Below are 26,509 nucleotides of genomic sequence, written 5' to 3'. Positions count from 1 at the left end.
CCCTACACTTACACATGCATACTGCTCACCCAGCACTCACACAGCCAACCTCCTCACCCTTCACTCATAGTGTCCACACACACCCACTGGACTCTCATTACTCACCCAGCACTCATTCAGGCACACCACTCACCCAGCACTCATACAGGCATACAGTGACCCTTGCACTCATGCAGGCACATTGCTCACCCTGAACTCATATAGGCAAACAGCTCACCCTGTACTCATACAGACACACCACTCACCTGAACTCATACAGCATCCTCACTCACTCTGCACTCACATAGGCACATTACTCACCCTGCACTCAGGCACACTGATCACTCTGCACTTATACAGGCACACAGCTCACCCTGCACCCATACAGTGTCCCCACTCACCCTGCATACATACAGGCACAATACCCAGCCTGCAGTCATACAGTGTCCCAACTCACCCTGCACTCACACTCATGCAAGTCTCTCTTTCAATGTCTTGGCGTAGCTGCAAGGAGGCCAGGGCATTTGGACTCCCTTCTGATGGCAGGAGATAATGACAAGGGCCTGTCCTGATATAGCACTCATTCTTTCATTTTGTTTCAGTTCAAGAGGTCAGTATGCCACTGGGCATCAACATGGTCCATTTATCTCTCAAACTAATCAACGTACATTACTGGAATGGAATTTAATTTACTCTGCATATGTCCATGAAAGCTGCAAAGGCTTGTGTAATTGCTGCCTGATTTTGACTTCTTTCTCAAAGTACGCAACATTTTAACTGCTAGCTGGAACAAACGGACAAAAGCCATACTGAGAGATGGAGCTGTACCTTTTTAGGGCTTGTTTTACAACCTCTAAACGGCCCGTACCTTGATCCACACTCCTGTAGTGAGCCACCCAGGAATATACAAGGTCTTCACCCGGATGTACCACCAAGCACATCCTCTGCCCAGGCATGGTCAGAGGCTATTATTAAATGGGGGGTGGAGCAGACGTGGTCTTTGACCTGCACAGTGCCTTGTGTGTGCGTGCATTTTGTGAGGTTTGGGGCTATAACGAGGCCTGACCTACAGTGGCCTGCTCTGCAGACTGGGTGCCCTGTAACACTGGTGATGATGGTGGCCCCTCTCATGCCCAACTGTGCCTGCTGTCTACTGCATCCTTCTGGCCAGTTCCAGAGCCTGGAGTCGACGGATGCTGTGCAGCCATGCCGACGTGCCTACACTGCTGCCACCGTTGCTCACACGGTGGTACGCTGCACAGCGATTCCTGCTGCCAATAAATTCCCGCAGTACCACAGTGAATTCTAGCCTCACCCACAGCTCCGGGATCCACTGATGACATCACCAGCGGCAGTTGGTTCCTGCTGTGCAGCCTGCTCCGCGGATATGGACCGGGCAAGTACCACACCGGCATCCCTGTGAGTTTTGCTCCCCTCTGGCTGCTGTTCCTGCTGCAGTGTCACATGGAGCACTCTGCTTGCCTTGCCATGCCTGCCCCACACCAAGTGTGCAAATATTGCTTGCAGTATGCTTCTGCATTGCCTTGCACCATCTGCTGAGGGGCAATAAAAGGGGAGAATCTCCTGTATCTCACCCTACCCCCACTGCCTCTGTGTTTTCCTGGATTCCTCTACAGCCAGTTAGTGCAGCGTGTTTCCTAAGAAGGTGTTCTACCTCACAGAGGCATTTCACATCATCAACAAGTGGGCAGTAGCGCTGAACTGTGGATCATGCCTGATTCCGTACAGATACTCACCCAGCCACGGCAGATGATGCCAAAGCTGTGCCCCCATTGGGTCCCGCCTCAAAGGCAGCCCCAATCTCAGCATGCACTCGTGGGTGTACTTCAACCTTTCAGTGACCTTGCCGACCCTGCCACAACGTCGCACCACTGGAAAACATGGATAGGTCGACTGGAGAACTACTTCGTAGCCACATGTGAGACTGATAGGGCCATCAAATGGTCCCTCCTGCTCCACTACGCTGGTGAGGAAATTTACAAACTATTTGACCATCTGCCCAACACCAGCAGTGCCACTGCCTATGATACTGCGGTCAGAACACTCAAACACTCACTTTAAGCCACAACGGAATCCTGACTTCGAAAGGTTCAAACTCCGCCAACGTGAAGGTGAATCTATTGACACATTCTATGCGCGGCTGTGCAAACATGCCAGCACCTGTACTGTGGATGACCATCTGAAAAAACTATGGTCCCAGATAATAAAAGGGTTTTGCAACAAGACCCTGAAAAGTCTCATCCTCTGACAACCCCACATAAGCCTGGAAGATATACTAATCCTAGCACGGTCCAATGACCTTTCTGCCACAAGGGCTAATGAGATGGATATTGCCATTGCACAAGCACCTGAGAAGCCCACCTTCTTCAAGGTAGAACAAAGGGGCGAGCGAACACGACCAAGATATGCGGACCCTTGCCAGCGAAGCCTCGCTGTGGGTACTGCAGCTGTGAAGAACACCCCCTGAAGGACTGCCCTGCTTAGGGCCGCACATGCTCAAACTTCAGAAAGAGCAACCACTTTGCGTCTGTTTGCCATGGAGGAAGCAGAGGGAGAAGGTCCATATGCGGAAGACCGCCATCCAAAATGTTCCGCCAGCTATCCCTGAAATGATCCAGCCCTGTCAGACACCTTGAAAGGCATGTCACAACATCGGCGGTTAGAAGACTCATCACCCCGATGATGAAGAGGAGGAAGCATTCCTTATCTCCTTCACGAGTGAGCTGACGCGTCGCAGGAGGCCTCATCCCACATGCGTTCTCTGTATCGCTGGATCAGAAGTCAAAGCTTTCATCAACACAGGAGCGTCAGTAAATGCCATGGGGATCCAGCAATACAACAGCCTCTGACCCAGACTGGCACTCGCTCCATCACATGCCAAGATCTTCACATATGGCAGCTGATCACCATTACCCCTATGAGGCCTCATGGCCAAGAAGCCACCAAAACATTCCATGTAGTGGACAAAGAACCAACACACTTCTAGGGAGCTACACCACTGAAGATCTGGGCCTTGTGTTGTTTGTCCCAAATATGAAGGCACTCCAAACTGAAGACTTACTTCTCCAGTTCCCTGGCCTGTTTGATGGTCTTCCCCCTTCAATCAAATTGCACGTTGACCCGACCATCAAACCTGTGGCACTCCGTAACCACTGTCCCTTTCCACTGGTGGAGCAAGAGCTAGACAAGCTTGAGAAGCAGGGCAAAATTGAGAAATTGACGGACCGGCGCTGTGGGTGTCCTGGATGGTGATCGCTGAAAACCCAAACCAGTCCCGCAAAATTTGCTTCTACATTGATATGCATCTCGCCAACTGTGCCATCAAGCAGGAACGCCACATGACACCCACTATGGATGACATCATAGCGGACCTGAATGGCTTCAGGTGGTTTTCTAAACTGGATTTAAATGCCGGCTACCATCAGTTGCTCCTCTCCGAAAAACAGCAGGTACATCACCACATTCACCACTCATTTAGGACTGTGTCATTACAAACGACTTAACTTCGGTATATCCTTAGTGGTTGAGGTCTTTCAGATGCCATAAGAGAAACTTTGCCAGGACTGCAAGGCATCATGAATGTGAGTAACAACATCCTCATACACTCAGTGATGGCTGAAGAACACCACAAACACAGCTGACCTGAAATTACTCTGGGATCATGGGGTCATGTTGCAGTACGAGAAGTGCAAAATTTTCCAATACTCAATCGAGTTCTTCAACTATGTCTTTAACCAAGATGGATTGCAGGTTTACCCAAGGGGGTCACACGACATCAATCATGCTCCTGCACCATCGACAGTCTCTGAAGTTTACAGCTTTCTCAGCATGGCCACATAATATTGTGGCCATTTCATTCCAAATCTAGAAACCTTAGCCGAGCCACTCCCAGCCCAGAGCAAAGCTGAAGCCAGATGGAAATGGAGTCAGAATGAGAAGGATGCATTCCAGAGAATAAAGGACACCCTCCTCAACACGATGATGGCCTACTTCAACCCTGAGAAACAGACAGAGCTGCTCGTTGATGCAAGTCCTGTAGGGCTGAGAGCAGTCCTCATCTGAGAAATGGAGCCCAGCAAGTGGGTGCCACTAGCATTCACCAGCAAGGTGCTGTCCCCGACAGAGACATGCTATGGCCAAATCAAGAGGGAAACACTGGCTATCAAGTGGACTTGTAGGCATTTTCACCTTTATTTGAGTGGCAGACCTTTTAAAGTTTTTACCGACCACCAACCTCTCGTCCCGCTTTTCCGAGGTTCAGCACCCCATCCACCACCGTGGATCAAAAGATGGGCCATCCATCTACAGCATTCCACATGGAAGTGATATATCAGCTGGGATCCAAAACTTCTGCAGACTTCCTCTCCCATCACCCCCCTCTGACAGACGATGCAGTGTCTGACCAAGCCAACGCTGCGGAAGGATACATCCACATGATCTCGCAGGCCACCTGGCCGAGAGCACTTAGCCTCAGTGAATCGAGTTAACCACGAAAGAAGATGCGGTGATGATGAAAGTAAAAGCAGCTGTGCAGGGAGGATCGTGGCAAAACTTCCGAGACGCCATGCTAAGGAGAGGATGGTTAAAAAAGGGGAGAATACTCGATGAATTCAGTACCATCCAAAACGGCATTCTGCTGAGAGGACACTAGCTTTTAATACCTACCACGCTACAATGCCAAGTGACACTGCTGGTTCATGGCAGAGACCAAGGAACCATGCGGATAAAATGCGGGAGAAGGTGTGGTTCCCTGACTTTAAGAACATGGTTGATAAAGTGGTGCGGCAATGCCCAGAGTGTCACATAATGAGGCCTCCTGAAAGCTCGGTGCCCGTCATTGCAGTAAGAACCGTGCACCACCCCGTGGTCCAAGTTAAGATTTGACTTTGGCACTTTTCCCGATGGAGGGATCACAGTGGTACTGCTCAACAGCTGTTCAAAATATCTCGTTGTCGAAGTGACTGACTAGACAGCCTTCACAAATGTGGCACCAGTTCTTGAAAAACAAATTGCAATGTTTGGTCTACCAACAGAGATCAAAACTCACACTGGCCCACCTTTTCAAGGATCAGAATTGAAGGACATGCTCAGCCACCTAGGGATCACCCCGCAACGGCCACAAGCCACCAGTGAGGCCAAAAGATTTATGTGCATCTTAAACAAAGCTCAAAGAATAGCTGTGGCTGAGAACGCCAGTCCCAAAGTCTGCCTCGAGAAGTTCCTTCATGAGTATCGCGTAGCGCTCCACTGCACCACTCAACAAGCCCAGTGGACTTTGATGTTCAATGGCCCCTGGCAGACCACGATCTCAACTTTACCAGGGTGGGCCCTGCCACCGTACACCCCCCAAGAGACTAAATCCAGGTGCACCCAGTCAACATGCGCATGAGCCATACATGGCGAGGAAAGTGTTGGTTGGCCATGCCAGGAGACAAAGTTATCATCAAAGATCACAGACCAGGGTGGAAATTCAGGACACCTTTTGAACCAGGGGTGTGGACAGTGCTGAGAGTCAAGGGCACCATGATCACAGCAAGAAAAGGCAGTGAAACCGTGGCAAGAAACATCTTGTGGTTCAGGAAGGTGGACACAACCAGCCAGCAGTACACCTGCGGATGACAACATGGAGGGGAACAGCTGGTAGGAAGAGTAAAGCTACAATGAGACTGTGTCTAGCCGAGGGAGTGCCTACACTGCAAGTGAGGAGAACAGAGCTGCTGAGGACTCTCAGATTACTCGAGTCACCAGGGAGAAGCCAGACTGCTCCCAACAGTGGTACTATTTCCAGCTTAACCCGCGGCCGAGTCAGGGTCTGAGAGACTTTGTGTGCCAAATCCAACAATGACAATTTGTGACTGAGTTGGGGAGGGATTTAGTGAGCCACCTGGGAATATACAGGGAGGTCTTCAATTGTATGTACCACCAAGCACATCCTCTGGCCAGGCGTGGCCAGATGGTCTAAATAAATGGGGCATGGATCGTACATGGTGGTCGGACCTGCACAGTGTCTTTCAGTGTGGGTGCATTTTGTGGGGCTCGGGGCTAAAAGGTCTGACCTACAGGGACTCGTTCTGCAGACAGGGCACCCTGTAACAACTCCTCAATATTATACATGGTGACTCTTTCTGTCCTTACACTTTCAATTTGCCAGGTTTCCCTTTCCTTCTCTAAAAGGTGACACTACCTATATGCAACTAACCCACAATCACTTCTGCAGGCATTTCAGAAATACCTGGAAGTCCAATAAGCTCCAAGGCCCCCACCTCTGTCTTTAGTGGATGTTGTGACAATCTCATGTTTACAAGTGTAAGTAAGAGACTGCGAGAGACTGCTTCGAATGATGTCTTGGGAATATGTTTGAGAGATTCAGTGTGAGACTGCCAAGATTTCAATGCCTACATAGAAATGAGTCCTTTGTGAATCGTTCAGAGGGAGGCCAACATGTCTCCCCATCAGCACATTGCATGTTCCTGTCGGACGATGTTTTGGGAAGCTCGCTTCCTGTTACAGATGGTGCCTGAGCCAACACACTGGAACACTTGGATTGCTACGCGTCTCTACCCATTTGTATATTGGGTGTCTTCGCTAATTATATTTTTCTTAATGAATTGATTAATTATTTTTCTTAAGTTTAGAGTAGTTAAAGTTAAAGTTGCTGAGTCACTCCATAGGGAATCCAATATTTGCAGCGTCAATAATTTGACCAATTTGTGTCAGTTTTGAAGAATACATGTATAGGTGCATATCTATGAAAATAACAAATTGGAGGTGGAAGTAGATCGGACAAAGAGTTCAAAGGTTAGAAGGTACGCTGTGATCCCAAAATGCGTTATCATTGAACAATACAATGGGATTACCCCTAAGAGATTACATGTCTCGAAACCGCAGATCGCACAGACTTGGTGAAAATCCATTTAGCATTTTGCATGTATGGAGACCGGCACAATGTGCGCCTCTAGTGTGCATGTCAAAGTATGGAGACTTTCCAAAACGATTGCAGATATTTAAACACGTATTGGCAGAACTTTGGCATACTCAGTAGAAATCATACGGTAATACTGTAACAAGATAAGGTAACATTGTCGAATGCTACCAAGATAACGTTGATAACAAGATAAAATTAAAAACACATTAGAATACAGTTGTGTGTCCCGGGATTTGCACACGCGTTGGCAGAATTTAACTATTCGTCGCATATGTGATAAATGGTACTTATAGACGTATATCTTACACCATTTTAAATGTTCAGGAACACCAGCGAAAGTGCACATGAGGAACAGAGAACAGAAAAAGCTGAGTCAGCGCGGTCGAAGGCCACGCCGGGCCAGATCATGAATCTGCAGCACAGAATACAATATATGCATTTGTAACTGAAAAAGATGCTCTCATGTTTACACATGTCACACCATGAATGTAACCTCGATTTAAAACATGGAATTGTAACTTTGCATATAACTACATTGAGGATTTCCACAAAATTGAATGGAAAACAGATAGACGCACCTACACTCGCCTGCACACACACACACAACACACATAAAACACACTCCACTTTCACCCTCAGACACAACCAGAGAGTGAAATACATAGAATTTATTTTGACACATATAACAAACCTTGTGTCATTATCTTTGCAAACACTTAAAAATAAACTTTCTCTCACACACACACACATACACCCACAAAAAATAGACACAACGCACCGTCACTAAAAATCACTACACACAGAAACACACACACCAGGACACGTAATTTATATTAGAACATATTAAGTTTAAATTTACAAACAATTAATGGAAAAGCATACAGATATACACACACCCACGTATGCAAACAAAAAACACACAACCTGCACCTAACAATCAATACACATCAACTCACATGCACAAGTCTACAGTGGAGTCTTTGGAACGACAATGTGCAGATAAATCATTGATCTTTGTGTTTTCAGGAACTCCTAAACTAAAATACACATACAAGCACTCACACAAACATGCAAACAACATACAACATGCATTCTACAGGAGGGTGTAACTGACTCTGGTCTACCCCTCTTGGCCTTCCTGGGCCACTTTAGGTCACATTACCTGCAACCACAGACTATCACCCCCTCTGGTTCATGCAGACACAATGGAGCTAGGACTCACATGCTAAGCTGAGGAGGGCGCCGCAGGCTAGCTTCATGGCGGGAGCTGGATATCAGTGCCGCGGATGTTCCAGTCGTTAATCTCCTCTGAATCAAGCCTCAGCGACTGTCCGATAAAAGCATCGGCTCAACCCAGTAAAGTGCCAGAGAGGAAGCAGTGGCTATTACTAGTGTGCTGACCACATACTCAGAAACCCCCAAAATGAGGAAGTTCACTTCATGCCACTGCTGCTGGGTTCCCCGAAGAGCAACGAAGACCTGGAAATCCCTGCCTTGTTTTAAGGGGCCTCGGTCAGTGCAGTTCTACAGAAGGGGACATAAGTACACTCAGATCCCAGCACGTACCCTCTACTACTGCAATTATGTTTCAGGGTAGTAATAGCTAGGGCCTAGTTTCACATGAAAAGAATTTTTTGATTTGCTAGTAAGTTTGACGCCGTTTGACGAATTTTCACAAAAGTTTCATAATTAGCGTGCCTGTCACTTCAGCTGCTGTCTGGAAAGTTTCGGGGTGATTCTTCAAGCAGGGGCCGAGACAAATGGGGTTCCCAAATCATGTTTTCCCATGCAATTTCCCATAGGGATTTCAGACTAGACCACAGCCCAAACCACTGAACAGAATTGCACCAAATTTGGCAGGAACCTAGATGTAATTCTGTTCAGTAGTTTTGGAGTTAATAAAGAAAAAAAGATTTATATATGTCTAGAGATGCGAATCCTCTGTGGATCCAACATATCTCAAGATGAGATCTGATTGGTTGCCACCACCTCAACCAGAAAGAGGTGCCAGCCATCTTAGGTCTCAGAACTCGGTCCTGAGTCCTAACAAAATAGCATATAATAAGACACAGGGGCAGGATGGGGATACTATGATCACCTAGACCTGGGGGTGGGTGTGTTGCAAAAAAAAAGGGCGGCCTCACAGGCTAGTTTTTTCTTAAGACCCCCATTTGGGGGGTTTTGGGGGGGATCATGGATCTATATTTTGTAGGAGGGGAGAAATATGGCCCCATCCCCAGGCCGATTTTGACCCCGGGGAACCCATCCCTGGTGTCCAGCCTTATTAGAAAAGTGGAAGGGGGCATGTGTCCCCTTCCCGGGCTGATTTGGGCACTGGAAACCACCTCGACCGGCATCACTGATGACATCTCATGACACCCCTTCCCGCCCCACTGCTCTTACCTGTGCCGGCCATGCCTTTTCACAAAACAAGAGATTAAGGTAAGCTACGCTTTCATTTTAATGGGAGTGGAGCCATCTACAGTCATATTATTGAATAAAGCCCAGTGCAGACTGATGTTCTTTTACGTCTTGTTAGTGAGAAGCACGATTTGTAAAGAATGTCTTTTTAAAGTTCCCTCGCTAGTCGCTGGTTGGATCCAAACTGCTAACCAGGTGAGCCATTTCGATATGGCATGCGACTCTAGAAGTTCAGACAATACTTGGAAATACTTTAAAGAGAGGCAACGTGTCCAATGATTGCACCCTAATGAGGTTCCACAGGACAGCTCACTCAAGGGTGTTTCTTTTTCTTTTTTTAAAACCTTCATCAGTTTCATGTGAACTAACTTTTCAGCATAAAGAACAGTAGCCACAATGTACACCAAGCAGTGAAGGGAACAATACCATACAGAGAAGCAAGCACCCAAAGCAGTTTCTATGTGTCACAGCGGTAAATAAATACAGCCTGGTAACCAGCACAACATTGGAAGTAGTGATGAGGGTGAAATGAGGACAAAAAAAAGACAATAAGCCCTGTCTGGTATTCCCCGCCCTTTCAGCTTGCTTGTGTAGCAATGGTACATTACTGCAGAATGAAAAAAAAGACACAAGGTCAGAGGAGAGAATGTTACAATGACTCTTTATTGTCATCTTTGTGACATCCAAAGTTCGGCAAGCACCGAGGAGGACAGGAAAGATGCAAGAGAGAAGAGAGAGAAGAGGAGGAACCTTGAGGTGGAAAGGATCTTCCTGAAAACACAAGTATTTCATTAGATAGAGAAGGGTTTGAGAGTAGCTGGTTTAAGGCATCTGGCTGGCAAGTAGATACGGGGTGCGGCTAGTGCAGTAGCACCAGGGCCTAGGGCTGTGAGGGATCCACTTCGTCCCCGTTTGTGCCAGCCTAGAATGTGGGATGGCGGGCCCAGCATCCTTGATTGATTAATGCTTGTCGCACCATTTCTACACCACTGGGTAGAGAGGAAGAAGAAGGAAGATACTACGTCTTTGGGGGGCTGCCAGGAAGCATTGCGGGTAGAGGTCGGGGAGTTTGAGGAGTCATGAGCTGACACAACTCACAGTGTCCACCTGCAGACCCCTCACACACGCTCTCTGCTTAAAACCTTTACCGGAAGCGGAAGGCACAATACTGAAGACGGGGTGTCTGGAGGCAAATCTTGGAAGCTGCTCATCCTCTGAGATTCCCGAATACCTAACGAAAGCAGGGTCATTAGGAGTCAGGCAGGGGCCCTCTACAGTGTGTGCTGGTGGCCTGGTTCTAGCACCTGACAAAGGCTGAATCTTCAGTAGCCAAGTCTATTCCAGCTAGCCAGGCAATACGCTCGCGTGCATGTGTACTGATGAATGCTGATGCCGATGGTGGGAAGCTTCAAAGCATCGAATGGAGTGAGGGAGGGGGTGGGGAGCGAGACAAGGAACAAGGGAAGACTGTAAGAAGCTGGAAGAGAGGGAAGGGGAATGGCATGTTAGGTCGTTTCATCACTCACCCAGTGCTGCAGTTAGGCCAGTTGAATGCTGCACATGGTACAGAAGAGGGAATTTTGGGCAAGAAGGAAGGTAGAGAGAGGAGGATAGATCATTTCCCAGTTCAACTAAATGCATTGGGGCAGATTTATGAGCCCCTTGCGCCACTTTTGCGTCACTTTTAACATGGGAAAAGTGACGCAAAAGTGGCGCAAGGGGCTCATAAATCTGCCCCTCTGTATCTAAGGCAAGGATGAAAGGCTGAGTCGGTTTTACTGACAGCTCCAGGGGTTACACATATCTCTGCGGAAGGGCTTCCAAAAGCTGAGCTGTCCTCACAAAGAAAAAGCCCAAAAGCGAGACACAAGACAGGATTCCTCTCCCCTCTGTGCTCTCTCTTGCTCCATTGATTAGTGAAGTCCCATCCACGTGGCCAAAGCGAGCAGAGGCAGCTTTTCTTGCACACGAGTCTTGGCGACCAGGAAAGGTCACTGGGGTTGATTGGTCACATGCAGTCTGGCAGGGCCAATAGACTTCATTAGTCTGACTGTGTCAGCTCTTTTTAGGATAACACTGTCATGCATTCTGAAGTACTGTGTATTTTAAGCCCAGCGGTGCAGGGGAACACACCTTATGACTTCGGGGTTCTTCCTGTTTCAGACCTACAGAAACACAGAGTCTTCTGGGTGAAGTCAAAGATCAATTTATTGGCTGCAGACCAATTACAGGCGTCCTAGAAGTACAACAGCGTGTATGTTCTCAGGAGACTGCTGAAAATCACAGAAACGGGCTTCTCCTTAAATACAGAATTTCCTGCCTCAGGCATACATTCCTAAGTGTACGATATGGCTATTACACGTATACATTACAAAACGAAAAGGCAGAGTCATGATGACCATCCCACATTCCAGGTAAGCCAGCCCGCAATTATTTACACAGCAAAGCTCAGATCCCACATCAGATATCGATAGGCCCCAATAAACATGAGCATCTCCTGTTTTGGGAAACAAGCCATAAAGCAGGAACAGTCAGGTGTGAAAGAGATTAGCTGGAGGCTTGTGTAGGATGAAAAGACTTTATGGTGTGTCAAGCCCTGATGCTAATCACAGGTGGCCAGAGGAAGGGGAACTCGTGAGACCAGTTTGACCTGGGGCAGCGGAGCCAAGCTGCCCAGGTCACAGAAAAGTCAAGGAAAGGCACATATGCTCTAAAAGGCCCGTTTTAGCTTCATGCTATATAGCCTATGTGAGGGCAACCATAAGATGGTCACTGCTACAAAATGGAACCCACGCAGTGATGTGAAATAGCGTATACACAGTGCATTTATAGCTAAAACGTTACAGAAAGCACTCGTACATACCGCATTAACCATTCGCGGTTCACCATTACCGAGATAGACAGGGGTAGGGCCCTGCCTCCTACGCGGTCCCAAATTCTAAAGTACGACAGACCCTCCTTTTGCCCTTACATAGGCAATAACTATACTCATTTCAATCCGAGTCTAGGTCAATATTCACGAAGTCATGGAGATGTTGCTGTAGCATCATCCTATTACTTAGCTCGTACCTCGATACAGGTTTCCTTACACATAATGTAGCACGGAGGCCACATATCGCGGGAGCACACTGTATGCACAGACAGAACAGTAAAAGGATGGCTAAGATCATTCCAATGACCATCAGAACTTTCCAACCCCAGGCAGATATCAGTTCCCAGAACCACCCCACCAGTGACCAATCTCCTTTATCCATGTGTATGGACTCAGATATTTTATGCAGTTTGGAGATGGCTTGATAGACCGTTGGAGCGTTGTCTGGTATGAAAATGCAGCAACTGGATTGAATAACCTTACATACCCCACCACGGTCTGCAAGTATGACGTCTAGAACCATGCGGTTCTGCAAAGTCATGAGGCGATCCGCTTGGAGCTCAGCTGTCAAATTACCAAGGGCACCAGCCGTAACATTAACAGTGGATTCAACCACACGAGTCAGCTGTCTCAGGTTCCTACTATTAACCATAGGTCCCCAAAACGGCAGGAAACCCAAAAAGAAGTCTCCCGCTTCCTGACCGGCAGTATCCTCCTTACTAATCACGCCTCTCACAACTCTGGTCTTGTGATAGTCGGAGGCGGCAGTAAATGTTGGCGGTAGAAGATTTGCAATATAACATGTGCCCGAGAAATCAGGGGGCAACCATGTATATGCTCGGTCATTGCAGATAAAATATGTACCCTTGGCAGCCAGAAACGCAGGGGAAAACTGTGACGGAAAAGTGTACGTTTCAGTACAGTCACTTCTTCCCAGTTGAGCCCTAGGATTCTGACTATTACCTTGCAAACAGAACCGACCTATGTGGGGTACGACCCAGATTGGGGATGAGATTTTCCGCTGTCTTTCACCTAGACTAATACTATACACCGTTGCGTTCCACCCTACATAAGCTCTCAACTCTTCTTTGGGAATGGATGAGTATGCATCGATATCTCTGCTCATATCAGCAACTCCTTTTATTAAAGCTTTATTATTGGTACCAGGTCTGATGGAACGCGGTTGTCGCGGGGAGTACGCATCTAGTGCATAGAGAAACATGGTCTGGAATGCCCATGACGATCCATTGTAACTATAGGGCAACACCAGATAGGGAATACCCTTATTAATGGTATGTGGCATTAAACCGCACACCCAACAATTTGTTGTATTCATGACTAGTTGGTGCTGGTGCAGGAGTTGAATAAATGAGTTATTCACAAACTCAGATCGTCTAACTTGTTCATGTTCAGGCAGAGGGTGAAAAGAGTGTGAGGAGATAGTTGGAGGAGGTATAGACTGTACAGTGGGTGCAATGGGCTCTTGAGAGGAGAAGAATACAAATCCTACAGTAAACACTACCATACTACATAACACAAACAGGCATAATAATACAAAACGTTTGCGTGTCATGATTTTACACATTCTTGTTTTAAAGTTCATTTCCTCAGTGAGTCTCTCCATCTTACAAAACTCCATCCTCTAATCGTGCCGCTCGCGGCGGGTGAGGATCTTCTGCTAAGGAGTATGCCTGTCAGTCCAGGGAACGCCCTAGACCAACCAGAACCGTCGACCTAACGTCTTCGGCCTGTACCCCAAAGTCTTGGCACCGCGACCCTGCGGCTGAACCCGGATGGTGGTTCGAAAAACAAAAAATCAAGAAAGTCCTTCAGATGGGAGAGCTCTGGTTATCAAAAAATAAAAAGGTAAAGGAAAAGAATATTTATTTGTCCCTGGGCCTTGGCCTCAGATTGTAACGAAAACGGCCAGGCACTGTTTGATCTTGAAACAAGAGTTCAGGCTCTGTAGTGTCCAATCGAGCTGACGGTGGCACAGCTTCTTGCAAAATATCGTCACTTTCCTGCGCTGAAGCTGTGCCTTTTATGCGTGCATCACTGAACGGCACAAAACGAGGTACAGTGTCTGTTTCAGAGTCTGCGATACCCTCCTGGACCCACTGGTCATACGGCAGAGGCAAAGGGATCCTCTTCACGTGGGCGCCGTGGATCCAGTTTTTCTTCCCCTTCACTCGAACAGCTGATCTTGTCGACAGCAGTTCGAGGTGAGGGCCAATCCAGCGGGGCTCCTCATTGGTTTTCCGCTGAAAGTTTTTCACAAGGATCCACGTGCCTGGTTCGATAGGGTGTCCAGGAGCTTCAGAAGCCGGGGGGAGAGTATCATGCACCTGTTGGTGTAAAACACGCAGTTTAGCTGTCAATTCGTGCAAGTAATCAAACAGTACCGGATGCTCGATTTCACTGAATTTCATCGTTCTTGGCATACCCCATACATTGGCCGGGCGGCCAAAATGACCTCGTAGGGACTAAGTCCCACCCGTGAATACATGGTCATTCTGGTGGACAGAAGTGCTAGAGGCAGAGCGTCAGGCCATTTAAGACCTGAGCTCGCTTGGATTTTGGCCAGCTTGAGTTTGAGAGCGCCATTGTAGCGCTCTACTAATCCAGCTGATTGGGGGTGATTTGCAGCGTGAAACTTCTGCCTTATACCTAGTCCCTCACACACATTCTTCATCACTTGACCCACAAACTCACTCCCAGTATCACTCCACACCATTCTTGGCATTCCAAACCTAGGGAAAAATTCCTTCACAAGGGCTTTGGCTGTGGATAGAGCAGTGTTATCTTTTAGAGGATAGGCCTCTATCCATTTTGAGAAAGCGCAAACAACCACCAATACATATTTCAGGTTGTTGCATCTTTCCATGTGGATAAAATCTAGCTGCAAAACTTCAAATGGATATGATGGAGGCGCAAAATGACCAGCTGGAGTTGGGGTTCCCCTACCAGGGTTGTACTTCAAGCATACCATACAATTCTTGACCACATTCTCTGCACACTTAGGAATTCCAGCATTCTGCCATACTGGAGCCAACAACTTACAGATTCCTTTCGTACTGATGTGTGCCATTCCATGTGCCATAGTAACCACTGGAAGCACATATGCATCAGGTAGCAACCATCGCCTATGTTCTGACAAATCAATCCAACAACCATTCTCATCCAACTTACCCATACTTTCATTCCACTTGCTTAACTCTTTCTCTGTGGCTTCAGCTTGAAGGGACTTTACACTTTCTATTGTGTTTTCACACATTCCAACATCACCAACCCATCTGGCAGGGCCTGCAACATACATTCGAGTCTTTACATCTTTTGCTGTTTCTTTCGCGACTTCATCAGCAAACACATTACCACGACCAACATCATCAGTGATTTTCTTGTGCGCACTGCATTTCATAATCGCAACTTGTAACGGTAGGGTCAGTGACTCAAGGAGATCATTCACCAACTTGCCATTCTGAATCTTAGCTCCATGCGAAGTCAGGAACCCACGTTCCTTCCACAATCGCCCAAAACTATGAGCCACGCCAAAGGCGTACTGGCTGTCCGTGTATATATTCACTCTCATTCCTTCAGACAACACGCATGCTCTCGTAAGAGCAATCAATTCTGCTGCTTGAGCCGAATTTCAACAATCGTGTGCAAAGTCGTGATAGCATATGCAGCATAGTAATAGTTAGGGCCAAGTTTCACATGAAAAGCATTTTTTGTTTTGCTAGTAAGTTTGACGCCGTTTGACGAATTTTTACAAAAGTTTCATAATTAGCGTGCCTGTCACTTCAGCTGCTGTCTGGAAAGTTTCGGGGTGATTCTTCAAGCAGGGGCCGAGACAAATGGGGTTCCCAAATCATGTTTTCCCATGCAATTTCCCATAGGGATTTCAGACTAGACCACAGCCCAAACCACTGAACAGAATTGCACCAAATTTGGCAGGAACCTAGATGTAATTCTGTTCAGTAGTTTTGGAGTTAATAAAGAAAAAAAGATTTATATATGTCTAGAGATGCGAATCCTCTGTGGATCCAACATATCTCAAGATGAGATCTGATTGGTTGCCACCACCTCAACCAGAAAGAGGTGCCAGCCATCTTAGGTCTCAGAACTCGGTCCAGAGTCCTAACAAAATAGCATATAATAAGACACAGGGGCAGGATGGGGATACTATGATCACCTAGACCTGGGGGTGGGTGTGTTGCAAAAAAAAAGGGCGGCCTCACAGGCTAGTTTTTTCTTAAGACCCCCATTTGGGGGGTTTTGGGGGGGATCATGGATCTATATTTTGTAGGAGGGGAGAAATATGGCCCCATCCCCAGGCCGATTTTGACCCCGGGGAACCCATCCCTGGTGTCCAGCCTTATTAGAAAAGTGGAAGGGGGCATGTGTCCCCTTCCCGGGCTGATTTGGGCACTGGAAACCCCCTCGACCGGCATCACTGATGACATCTCATGACACCCCTTCCCGCCCCACTGCTCTTACCTGTGCCGGCCATGCCTTTTCACAAAACAAGAGATTAAGGTAAGCTACGCTTTCATTTTAATGGGAGTGGAGCCATCTACAGTCATATTATTGAATAAAGCCCAGTGCAGACTGATGTTCTTTTACGTCTTGTTAGTGAAAAGCACGATTTGTAAAGAATGGCTTTTTAAAGTTCCCTCGCTAGTCGCTGGTTGGATCCAAACTGCTAACCAGGTGAGCCATTTCGATATGGCATGCGACTCTAGAAGTTCAGACAATACTTGGAAATACTTTAAAGAGAGGCAACGTGTCCAATGATTGCACCCTAATGAGGTTCCACAGGACAGCTCACTCAAGGGTGTTTCTTTTTCTTTTTTTAAAACCTTCATCAGTTTCATGTGAACTAACTTTTCAGCATAAAGAACAGTAGCCACAATGTACACCAAGCAGTGAAGGGAACAATACCATACAGAGAAGCAAGCACCCAAAGCAGTTTCTATGTGTCACAGCGGTAAATAATTACAGCCTGGTAACCAGCACAACATTGGAAGTAGTGATGAGGGTGAAATGAGGACAAAAAAAAGACAATAAGCCCTGTCTGGTATTCCCCGCCCTTTCAGCTTGCTTGTGTAGCAATGGTACATTACTGCAGAATGAAAAAAAAGACACAAGGTCAGAGGAGAGAATGTTACAATGACTCTTTATTGTCATCTTTGTGACATCCAAAGTTCGGCAAGCACCGAGGAGGACAGGAAAGATGCAAGAGAGAAGAGAGAGAAGAGGAGGAACCTTGAGGTGGAAAGGATCTTCCTGAAAACACAAGTATTTCATTAGAAAGAGAAGGGTTTGAGAGTAGCTGGTTTAAGGCATCTGGCTGGCAAGTAGATACGGGGTGCGGCTAGTGCAGTAGCACCAGGGCCTAGGGCTGTGAGGGATCCACTTCGTCCCCGTTTGTGCCAGCCTAGAATGTGGGATGGCGGGCCCAGCATCCTTGATTGATTAGTGCTTGTAGCACCATTTCTACACCACTGGGTAGAGAGGAAGAAGAAGGAAGATACTACGTCTTTGGGGGGCTGCCAGGAAGCATTGCGGGTAGAGGTCGGGGAGTATGAGGAGTCATGAGCTGACACAACTCACAGTGTCCACCTGCAGACCTCTCACACACGCTCTCTGCATAAAACCTTTACCGGAAGCGGAAGGCACAATACTAAAGACGGGGTGTCTGGAGGCAAATCTTGGAAGCTGCTCATCCTCTGAGATTCCCGAATACCTAACGAAAGCAGGGTCATTAGGAGTCAGGCAGGGGCCCTCTACAGTGTGTGCTGGTGGCCTGGTTCTAGCACCTGACAAAGGCTGAATCTTCAGTAGCCAAGTCTATTCCAGCTAGCCAGGCAATACGCTCGCGTGCATGTGTACTGATGAATGCTGATGCCGATGGTGGGAAGCTTCAAAGCATCGAATGGAGTGAGGGAGGGGGTGGGGAGCGAGACAAGGAACAAGGGAAGACTGTAAGAAGCTGGAAGAGAGGGAAGGGGAATGGCATGTTAGGTCGTTTCATCACTCACCCAGTGCTGCAGTTAGGCCAGTTGAATGCTGCACATGGTACAGAAGAGGGAATTTTGGGCAAGAAGGAAGGTAGAGAGAGGAGGATAGATCATTTCCCAGTTCAACTAAATGCATTGGGGCAGATTTATGAGCCCCTTGCGCCACTTTTGCGTCACTTTTAACATGGGAAAAGTGACGCAAAAGTGGCGCAAGGGGCTCATAAATCTGCCCCTCTGTATCTAAGGCAAGGATGAAAGGCTGAGTCGGTTTTACTGACAGCTCCAGGGGTTACACATATCTCTGCGGAAGGGCTTCCAAAAGCTGAGCTGTCCTCACAAAGAACAAGCCCAAAAGCGAGGCACAAGACAGGATTCCTCTCCCCTCTGTGCTCTCTCTTGCTCCATTGATTAGTGAAGTCCCATCTACGTGGCCAAAGCGAGCAGAGGCAGCTTTTCTTGCACACGAGGCTTGGCGACCAGGAAAGGTCACTGGGGTTGATTGGTCACATGCAGTCTGGCAGGGCCAATAGACTTCATTAGTCTGACTGTGTCAGCTCTTTTTAGGATAACACTGTCATGCATTCTGAAGTACTGGGTATTTTAAGCCCAGCGGTGCAGGGGAACACACCTTATGACTTCGGGGTTCTTCCTGTTTCAGACCTACAGAAACACAGAGTCTTCTGGGTGAAGTCAAAGATCCATTTATTGGCTGCAGACCAATTACAGGCGTCCTAGAAGTACAACAGCGTGTATGTTCTCAGGAGACTGCTGAAAATCACAGAAACGGGCTTCTCCTTAAATACAGAATTTCCTGCCTCAGGCATACATTCCTAAGTTTACGATATGGCTATTACACGTATACATTACAAAACGAAAAGGCAGAGTCATGATGGCCATCCCACATTCCAGTTAAGCCAGCCCACAATTATTTACACAGCAAAGCTCAGATCCCACATCAGATATCGATAGGCCCCAATAAACATGAGCATCTCCTGTTTTGGGAAACAAGCCATAAAGCAGGAACAGTCAGGTGTGAAAGAGATTAGCTGGAGGCTTGTGTAGGATGAAAAGACTTTATGGTGTGTCAAGCCCTGATGCTAATCACAGGTGGCCAGAGGAAGGGGAACTCGTGAGACCAGTTTGACCTGGGGCAGCGGAGCCAAGCTGCCCAGGTCACAGAAAAGTCAAGGAAAGGCACATATGCTCTAAAAGGCCCGTTTTAGCTTCATGCTATATAGCCTATGTGAGGGCAACCATAAGATGGTCACTGCTACAAAATGGAACCCACGCAGTGATGTGAAATAGCGTATACACAGTGCATTTATAGCTAAAACGTTACAGAAAGCACTCGTACATACCGCATTAACCATTCGCGGTTCACCATTACCGAGATAGACAGGGGTAGGGCCCTGCCTCCTACGCGGTCCCAAATTCTAAAGTACGACAGACCCTCCTTTTGCCCTTACATAGGCAATAACTATACTCATTTCAATCCGAGTCTAGGTCAATATTCACAAAGTCATGGAGATGTTGCTGTAGCATCATCCTATTACTTAGCTCGTACCTCGATACAGGTTTCCTTACACATAATGTAGCACAGAGGCCACATATCGCGGGAGCACACTGTATGCACAGACAGAACAGGAAAAGGATGGCTAAGATCATTCCAATGACCATCAGAACTTTCCAACCCCAGGCAGATATCAGTTCCCAGAACCACCCCACCAGTGACCAATCTCCTTTATCCATGTGTATGGACTCAGATATTTTATGCAGTTTGGAGATGGCTTGATAGACCGTTGGAGCGTTGTCTGGTATGAAAATGCAGCAACTGGATTGAATAACCTTACATACCCCACCACGGTCTGCAAGTATGACGTCTAGAACCATGCGGTTCTGCAAAGTCATGAGGCGATCCGCTTGGAGCTCAGCTGTCAAATTACCAAGGGCACCAGCCGTAACATTAACAGTGGATTCAACCACACGAGTCAGCTGTCTCAGGTTCCTACTATTAACCATAGGTCCCCAAAACGGCAGGAAACCCAAAAAGAAGTCTCCCGTTTCCTGACCGGCAGTATCCTCCTTACTAATCACGCTTCTCACAACTCTGGTCTTGTGATAGTCGGAGGCGGCAGTAAATGTTGGCGGTAGAAGATTTGCAATATAACATGTGCCCGAGAAATCAGGGGGCAACCATGTATATGCTCGGTCATTGCAGATAAAATATGTACCCTTGGCAGCCAGAAACGCAGGGGAAAACTGTGACGGAAAAGTGTACGTTTCAGTACAGTCACTTCTTCCCAGTTGAGCCCTAGGATTCTGACTATTACCTTGCAAACAGAACCGACCTATGTGGGGTACGACCCAGATTGGGGATGAGATTTTCCGCTGTCTTTCACCTAGACTAATACTATACCCCGTCGCGTTCCACCCTACATAAGCTCTCAACTCTTCTTTGGGAATGGATGAGTATGCATCGATATCTCTGCTCATATCGGCAACTCCTTTTATTAAAGCTTTATTATTGGTACCAGGTCTGATGGAACGCGGTTGTCGCGGGGAGTACGCATCTAGTGCATAGAGAAACATGGTCTGGAATGCCCATGACGATCCATTGTAACTATAGGGCAACACCAGATAGGGAATACCCTTATTAATGGTATGTGGCATTAAACCGCACACCCAACAATTTGTTGTATTCATGACTAGTTGGTGCTGGTGCAGGAGTTGAATAAATGAGTTATTCACAAACTCAGATCGTCTAACTTGTTCATGTTCAGGCAGAGGGTGAAAAGAGTGTGAGGAGATAGTTGGAGGAGGTATAGACTGTACAGTGGGTGCAATGGGCTCTTGAGAGGAGAAGAATACAAATCCTACAGTAAACACTACCATACTACATAATACAAACAGGCATAATAATACAAAACGTTTGCGTGTCATGATTTTACACATTCTTGTTTTAAAGTTCATTTTCTCAGTGAGTCTCTCCATCTTACAAAACTCCATCCTCTAATCGTGCCGCTCGCGGCGGGTGAGGATCTTCTGCTAAGGAGTACGCCTGTCAGTCCAGGGAACGCCCTAGACCAACCAGAACCGTCGACCTAACGTCTTCGGCCTGTACCCCAAAGTCTTGGCCCCGCGACCCTGCGGCTGAACCCGGATGGTGGTTCGAAAAAGAAAACAACAAGAAAGTCCTTCAGATGGGAGAGCTCTGGTTATCAAAAAATAAAAAGGTAAAGGAAAAGAATATTTATTTGTCCGTGGGCCTTGGCCTCAGATTGTAACGAAAACGGCCAGGCACTGTTTGATCTTGAAACAAGAGTTCAGGCTCTGTAGTGTCCAATCGAGCTGACGGTGGCACAGCTTCTTGCAAAATATCGTCACTTTCCTGCGCTGAAGCTGTGCCTTTTATGCGTGCATCACTGAACGGCACAAAACGAGGTACAGTGTCTGTTTCAGAGTCTGCGATACCCTCCTGGTCATACGGCAGAGGCAAAGGGATCCTCTTCACGTGGGCGCCGTGGATCCAGTTTTTCTTACCCTTCACTCGAACAGCTGATCTTGTCGACAGCAGTACGAGGTGAGGGCCAATCCAGCGGGGCTCCTCATTGGTTTTCCGCTGAAAGTTTTTCACAAGGATCCACGTGCCTGGTTCGATAGGGTGTCCAGGAGCTTCAGAAGCCGGGGGGAGAGTATCATGCACCTGTTGGTGTAAAACACGCAGTTTAGCTGTCAATTCGTGCAAGTAATCAAACAGTACCGGATGCTCGATTTCACTGAATTTCATCGTTCTTGGCACACCCCATACATTGGCCGGGCGGCCAAAAATGACCTCGTAGGGACTAAGTCCCACCCGTGAATGCACGGTCATTCTGGTGGACAGAAGTGCTAGAGGCAGAGCGTCAGGCCATTTAAGACCTGAGCTCGCTTGGATTTTGGCCAGCTTGAGTTTGAGAGCGCCATTGTAGCGCTCTACTAATCCATCTGATTGGGGGTGATTTGCAGCGTGAAACTTCTGCCTTATACCTAGTCCCTCACACACATTCTTCATCACTTGACCCACAAACTCACTCCCATTATCACTCCACACCATTCTTGGCATTCCAAACCTAGGGAAAAATTCCTTCACAAGGGCTTTGGCTGTGGATAGAGCAGTGTTATCTTTTAGAGGATAGGCCTCTATCCATTTTGAGAAAGCGCAAACAACCACCAATACATATTTCAGGTTGTTGCATCTTTCCATGTGGATAAAATCTAGCTGCAAAACTTCAAATGGATATGATGGAGGCGCAAAATGACCAGCTGGAGTTGGGGTTCCCCTACCAGGGTTGTACTTCAAGCATACCATACAATTCTTGACCACATTCTCTGCACACTTAGGAATTCCAGCATTCTGCCATACTGGAGCCAACAACTTACAGATTCCTTTCGTACTGATGTGTGCCATTCCATGTGCCATAGTAACCACTGGAAGCACATATGCATCAGGTAGCAACCATCGCCTATGTTCTGACAAATCAATCCAACAACCATTCTCATCCAACTTACCCATACTTTCATTCCACTTGCTTAACTCTTTCTCTGTGGCTTCAGCTTGAAGGGACTTTACACTTTCTATTGTGTTTTCACACATTCCAACATCACCAACCCATCTGGCAGGGCCTGCAACATACATTCGAGTCTTTACATCTTTTGCTGTTTCTTTCGCGACTTCATCAGCAAACGCATTACCACGACCAACATCATCAGTGATTTTCTTGTGCGCACTGCATTTCATAATCGCAACTTGTAACGGTAGGGTCAGTGACTCAAGGAGATCATTCACCAACTTGCCATTCTGAATCTTAGCTCCATGCGAAGTCAGGAACCCACGTTCCTTCCACAATCGCCCAAAACTATGAGCCACGCCAAAGGCGTACTGGCTGTCCGTGTATATATTCACTCTCATTCCTTCAGACAACACGCATGCTCTCGTAAGAGCAATCAATTCTGCTGCTTGAGCCGAATTTCAACAATCGTGTGCAAAGTCGTGATAGCATATGCAGCAGTCGTATCACCATTTGGAAGCTTGAAACACGAACCATCCACCCATAAAGTACCATCACACTCAGTCAGGGGAGTATCTTTAAGATCTACTCTCCCTTTTGTTTTTTCTTCTGTTCTGAACAGACAATCATGTTGCTCTATCTCATCTAGGTCTGCTGGAATTGGTAATAGTGTAGCTGGATTCAACGTGTTGCATCTCTTTATGTGTATATGGTTTGCTAACAGTGTCAGCTCATAACCAGATAATCGCGCACTAGTTAAGTGTTGTGTCTTGGTCCTGTTTAACAATGTGTCCACAGCATGTGGAACCATAACAATCAATGTATTATCCATTACTAGTCCAGCAGACTGTCGAATAGACATGGCTGCAGCGGCTGTGGCTCTCAGACAACTTGGCAATGCCCTCGCTACAGGGTCCAAGGTTGACGAAAAATATGCGCATGGACGCGGTCTGTCGCCAAAAGGCTGTGTTAACACTGATAATGCGCAACCATCTTTCTCATGAACATACAATGTAAAAGGCTTGCTGTAGTCAAGGGTACCCAACACAGGAGCTGAACACAATGCATTACGCAATTCCAAAAAACTTTTCTGACACTCTTCAGACCATGGGATAGGATTCGGTGTGTCTTTACATGTTAATGCTAACAAAGGTTTTGCCAACAAGGAAAAATTAGGAATCCAATGCCTACAGTATGAAGTAATGCCCAGGAAAGCACGCACTTCTCTCTGTGTCCTTGGCACACTCAACTGTGCAATGGCTTGAATTCGTTCTGGGGTCAGTTTCCTTCCCTCCTTCGATAAGAGATGACCTAAGTAGGTCACCTCTTGTCGACAATATTGCAGCTTTGAGAGAGACACTTTGTGGTGGAAGGCAGACAAATGACGCAACAATGACAAGGTAGCGTTTTTGCAAATCTTTTCAGTATCCGCGGCGATTAGTAAATCGTCGACGTACTGAATGAGGATAGCGCCACTGGGTAAAACCAGTGCATCAAGCTGCGCTTTTAAAGCCTGACTGTATATTGATGGACTCTCACAGTAGCCCTGGGGAGTGCGTTTAAAGCGGAAGCTTCGACCTCCTAAACTAAAGCCAAAAATGTCTCTGCTCTCCTCTGCAATTGGGATGCTAAAGAAAGCATTCTTTAGATCGATCACTGAGAACCATGCAGCGGAGGCTGGAATCATGGTTAACAAGGCAGTTATATCAGGGACAACTGGAAACTGTGGAACAACAATCTTATTAACCTCTCTAAGATCAATCACAAATCTGTAAACAGGTGGCTGTGAAGGGTCCGTTCGTTTTAAGACAGGTAAAACAGGACTATTGCAAACGTTGCCTCTTGTCTCTTCAATTACGCCCTTCTTAATCAAATCGTTGACAATTTCTAACAACGCTTTCTGACCTTCATTGGAGATCTTATACTGGGGAATACGTGGCAATCTGACATTGGCTTTTAAAGTGACCACATATGGCGGTATTTCCAAAAGACCCACATCATTGGGACCAGTGGCCCAAAGGGCATCCGGAAGGGATGACAATTCAGGTGGCATTGCATTTTTAGACAAATACATCGGGGAAATCACTTTCTTGCCTAGTGTAAGTTGTACTCCTGAAGGAGAACAATATAGCGTGGCATGCAATCTTTTTAGCAAATCTAAGCCTAGCAAATTTTCACCACAACCTGTCGTTAGAATGAGGGGTGCTTTTAGCTCACAAGGTCCAACAGAAAGCGACATAGGACTAGAAATCGGGTTCCTAACTGGGGCGCCAGAAAAACCTACTGAGACATTTATTTCACCAGACAAAGGCGCGCCAGGGAGTTTTGAATGAATAATTGAACTCTTCGCAGCACCAGTATCCAGCAGAAAGGGCTCCGTTACTTTAACATAAGGTCCGCTCTGATCCACTGGCACTGAAACAACTCCCTCTCTCTGTCTATGGCTGTCCCAGTAATCATCATCTACTACATTGTCATCTTCTGCATAATAATCATTATTGTAGTACTGAGCTGTATTACCAGTCGCGTTGGCTTGCTGATCAAAGCTATTTATGGTATTTTGAGGCGGAAGAGGACGCGCGTTCGGGAGAACATTTCCACGCCCTCTGCCTCTAGGAGCTTGCTGACCACCTCTACCTCTTGCGCCTTACGCATTACTGTTACGCTGCATTAATTTAGGGCAACTATATTTAAAATGACCTTCCTCTTTGCAATATGAACATTGGTTGGGACCTACAGGGATTCGTGGTTGATAATACCCATTCATTTGCTGATTATTCTGAAACTGTTGGGGCTGCTGATAAATACCTTGTGTTGGCCTATAGTTACTCTGTCCTCCACGTGGCGGGTAGGCCTGCTGCAAGAGGACCTTTGTCTTTAGTTCTTTCGTTTTCTTATCTGTTCTATCCTTCTCATCTTTGTCTCTATTCTCATAATACTGTGCAGTAGCCAGTATTTGCGCTGAAGAGGAAACAGCCCAAGAACTTTCTGTGTCTTTTAATTTCTTACACAACTCGGGGAGTAGATTCTGCACAAATTTATCAACAAATAGCCGTTGGCCACCTTCAGTGCTCATGTCTTGACCACTGTGGTCGATAAACGTTTCTTCAAACCTGGTAAAGAAATCAGACACTGTCTCATCTTTCTTCTGCTTACATGCAGATAGTTTATCCCAATTTACGCGCATCGCAGGCATTATAGTTTTCATGTAGGTAATAATTCTACCAGGGAGCGCTGCTATGAGGGGCTCAGGTTTCGCACCACCAACTTGTCTAGCGTCTGCAGCAACGATATTAGCCCATGTGTCACCTAGTTCTACAGCGTGATCTATATTACGAATGGATCCCCATAAAGGCTGTGGAACCACATTCCCAAACACCATATCTATGTCGGCTAGATTCATGACACATGATTCTGCAGTTTGTGACAACTCCTTATAATATCCTGCAGGATTCTTACGGGGATCAGGCAATGTCTGTTTAAGTGCTAACACCTCGGATCTCTTCCATGGGACATGCACCCAAACACGCTGAAAATATGGCTGAACAGGTGGGTTAGCAGCTAGATCACCAGGTCTCCAAACTGGAGGAACCTCGCGCATCGGATATTGGCGCGCTTTTACCTCCTTCCCTACAGGGAAATCCTGGTCAAACAATGATCGCTGACAATCGCCATTTCTGAGGGACAGTAAAGTCGCAACTGCTTTATCTACATTGGGGCCCAC

General features: G+C 46.9%; 1 protein-coding gene across 1 annotated transcript in view; it reads right to left on the bottom strand.

Moving 5' to 3' along the window:
* Positions 1-8,282, bottom strand: part of LOC146809528 (immunoglobulin superfamily member 1-like) — a 788,293-nt gene extending 780,011 nt beyond the window's left edge. Inside the window, exon 1 of the mRNA XM_085614874.1 lies at positions 8,148-8,282. Within this exon, the coding sequence (XP_085471000.1) occupies positions 8,148-8,184 (37 nt within the window). The 5' untranslated portion in view covers positions 8,185-8,282. The remainder of the gene's footprint in view (positions 1-8,147) is intronic.
* Positions 8,283-26,509: the final 18,227 nt, after the last annotated feature.

This window comes from Triturus cristatus, chromosome 7, assembly GCF_964204655.1.
Source record: "Triturus cristatus chromosome 7, aTriCri1.1, whole genome shotgun sequence".
In the NCBI taxonomy this organism is placed as follows: domain Eukaryota; kingdom Metazoa; phylum Chordata; class Amphibia; order Caudata; family Salamandridae; genus Triturus; species Triturus cristatus.
The sequence above is the reverse complement of the archived record's forward strand: the minus strand, read 5'-3'. Positions and strand labels throughout refer to the sequence as shown.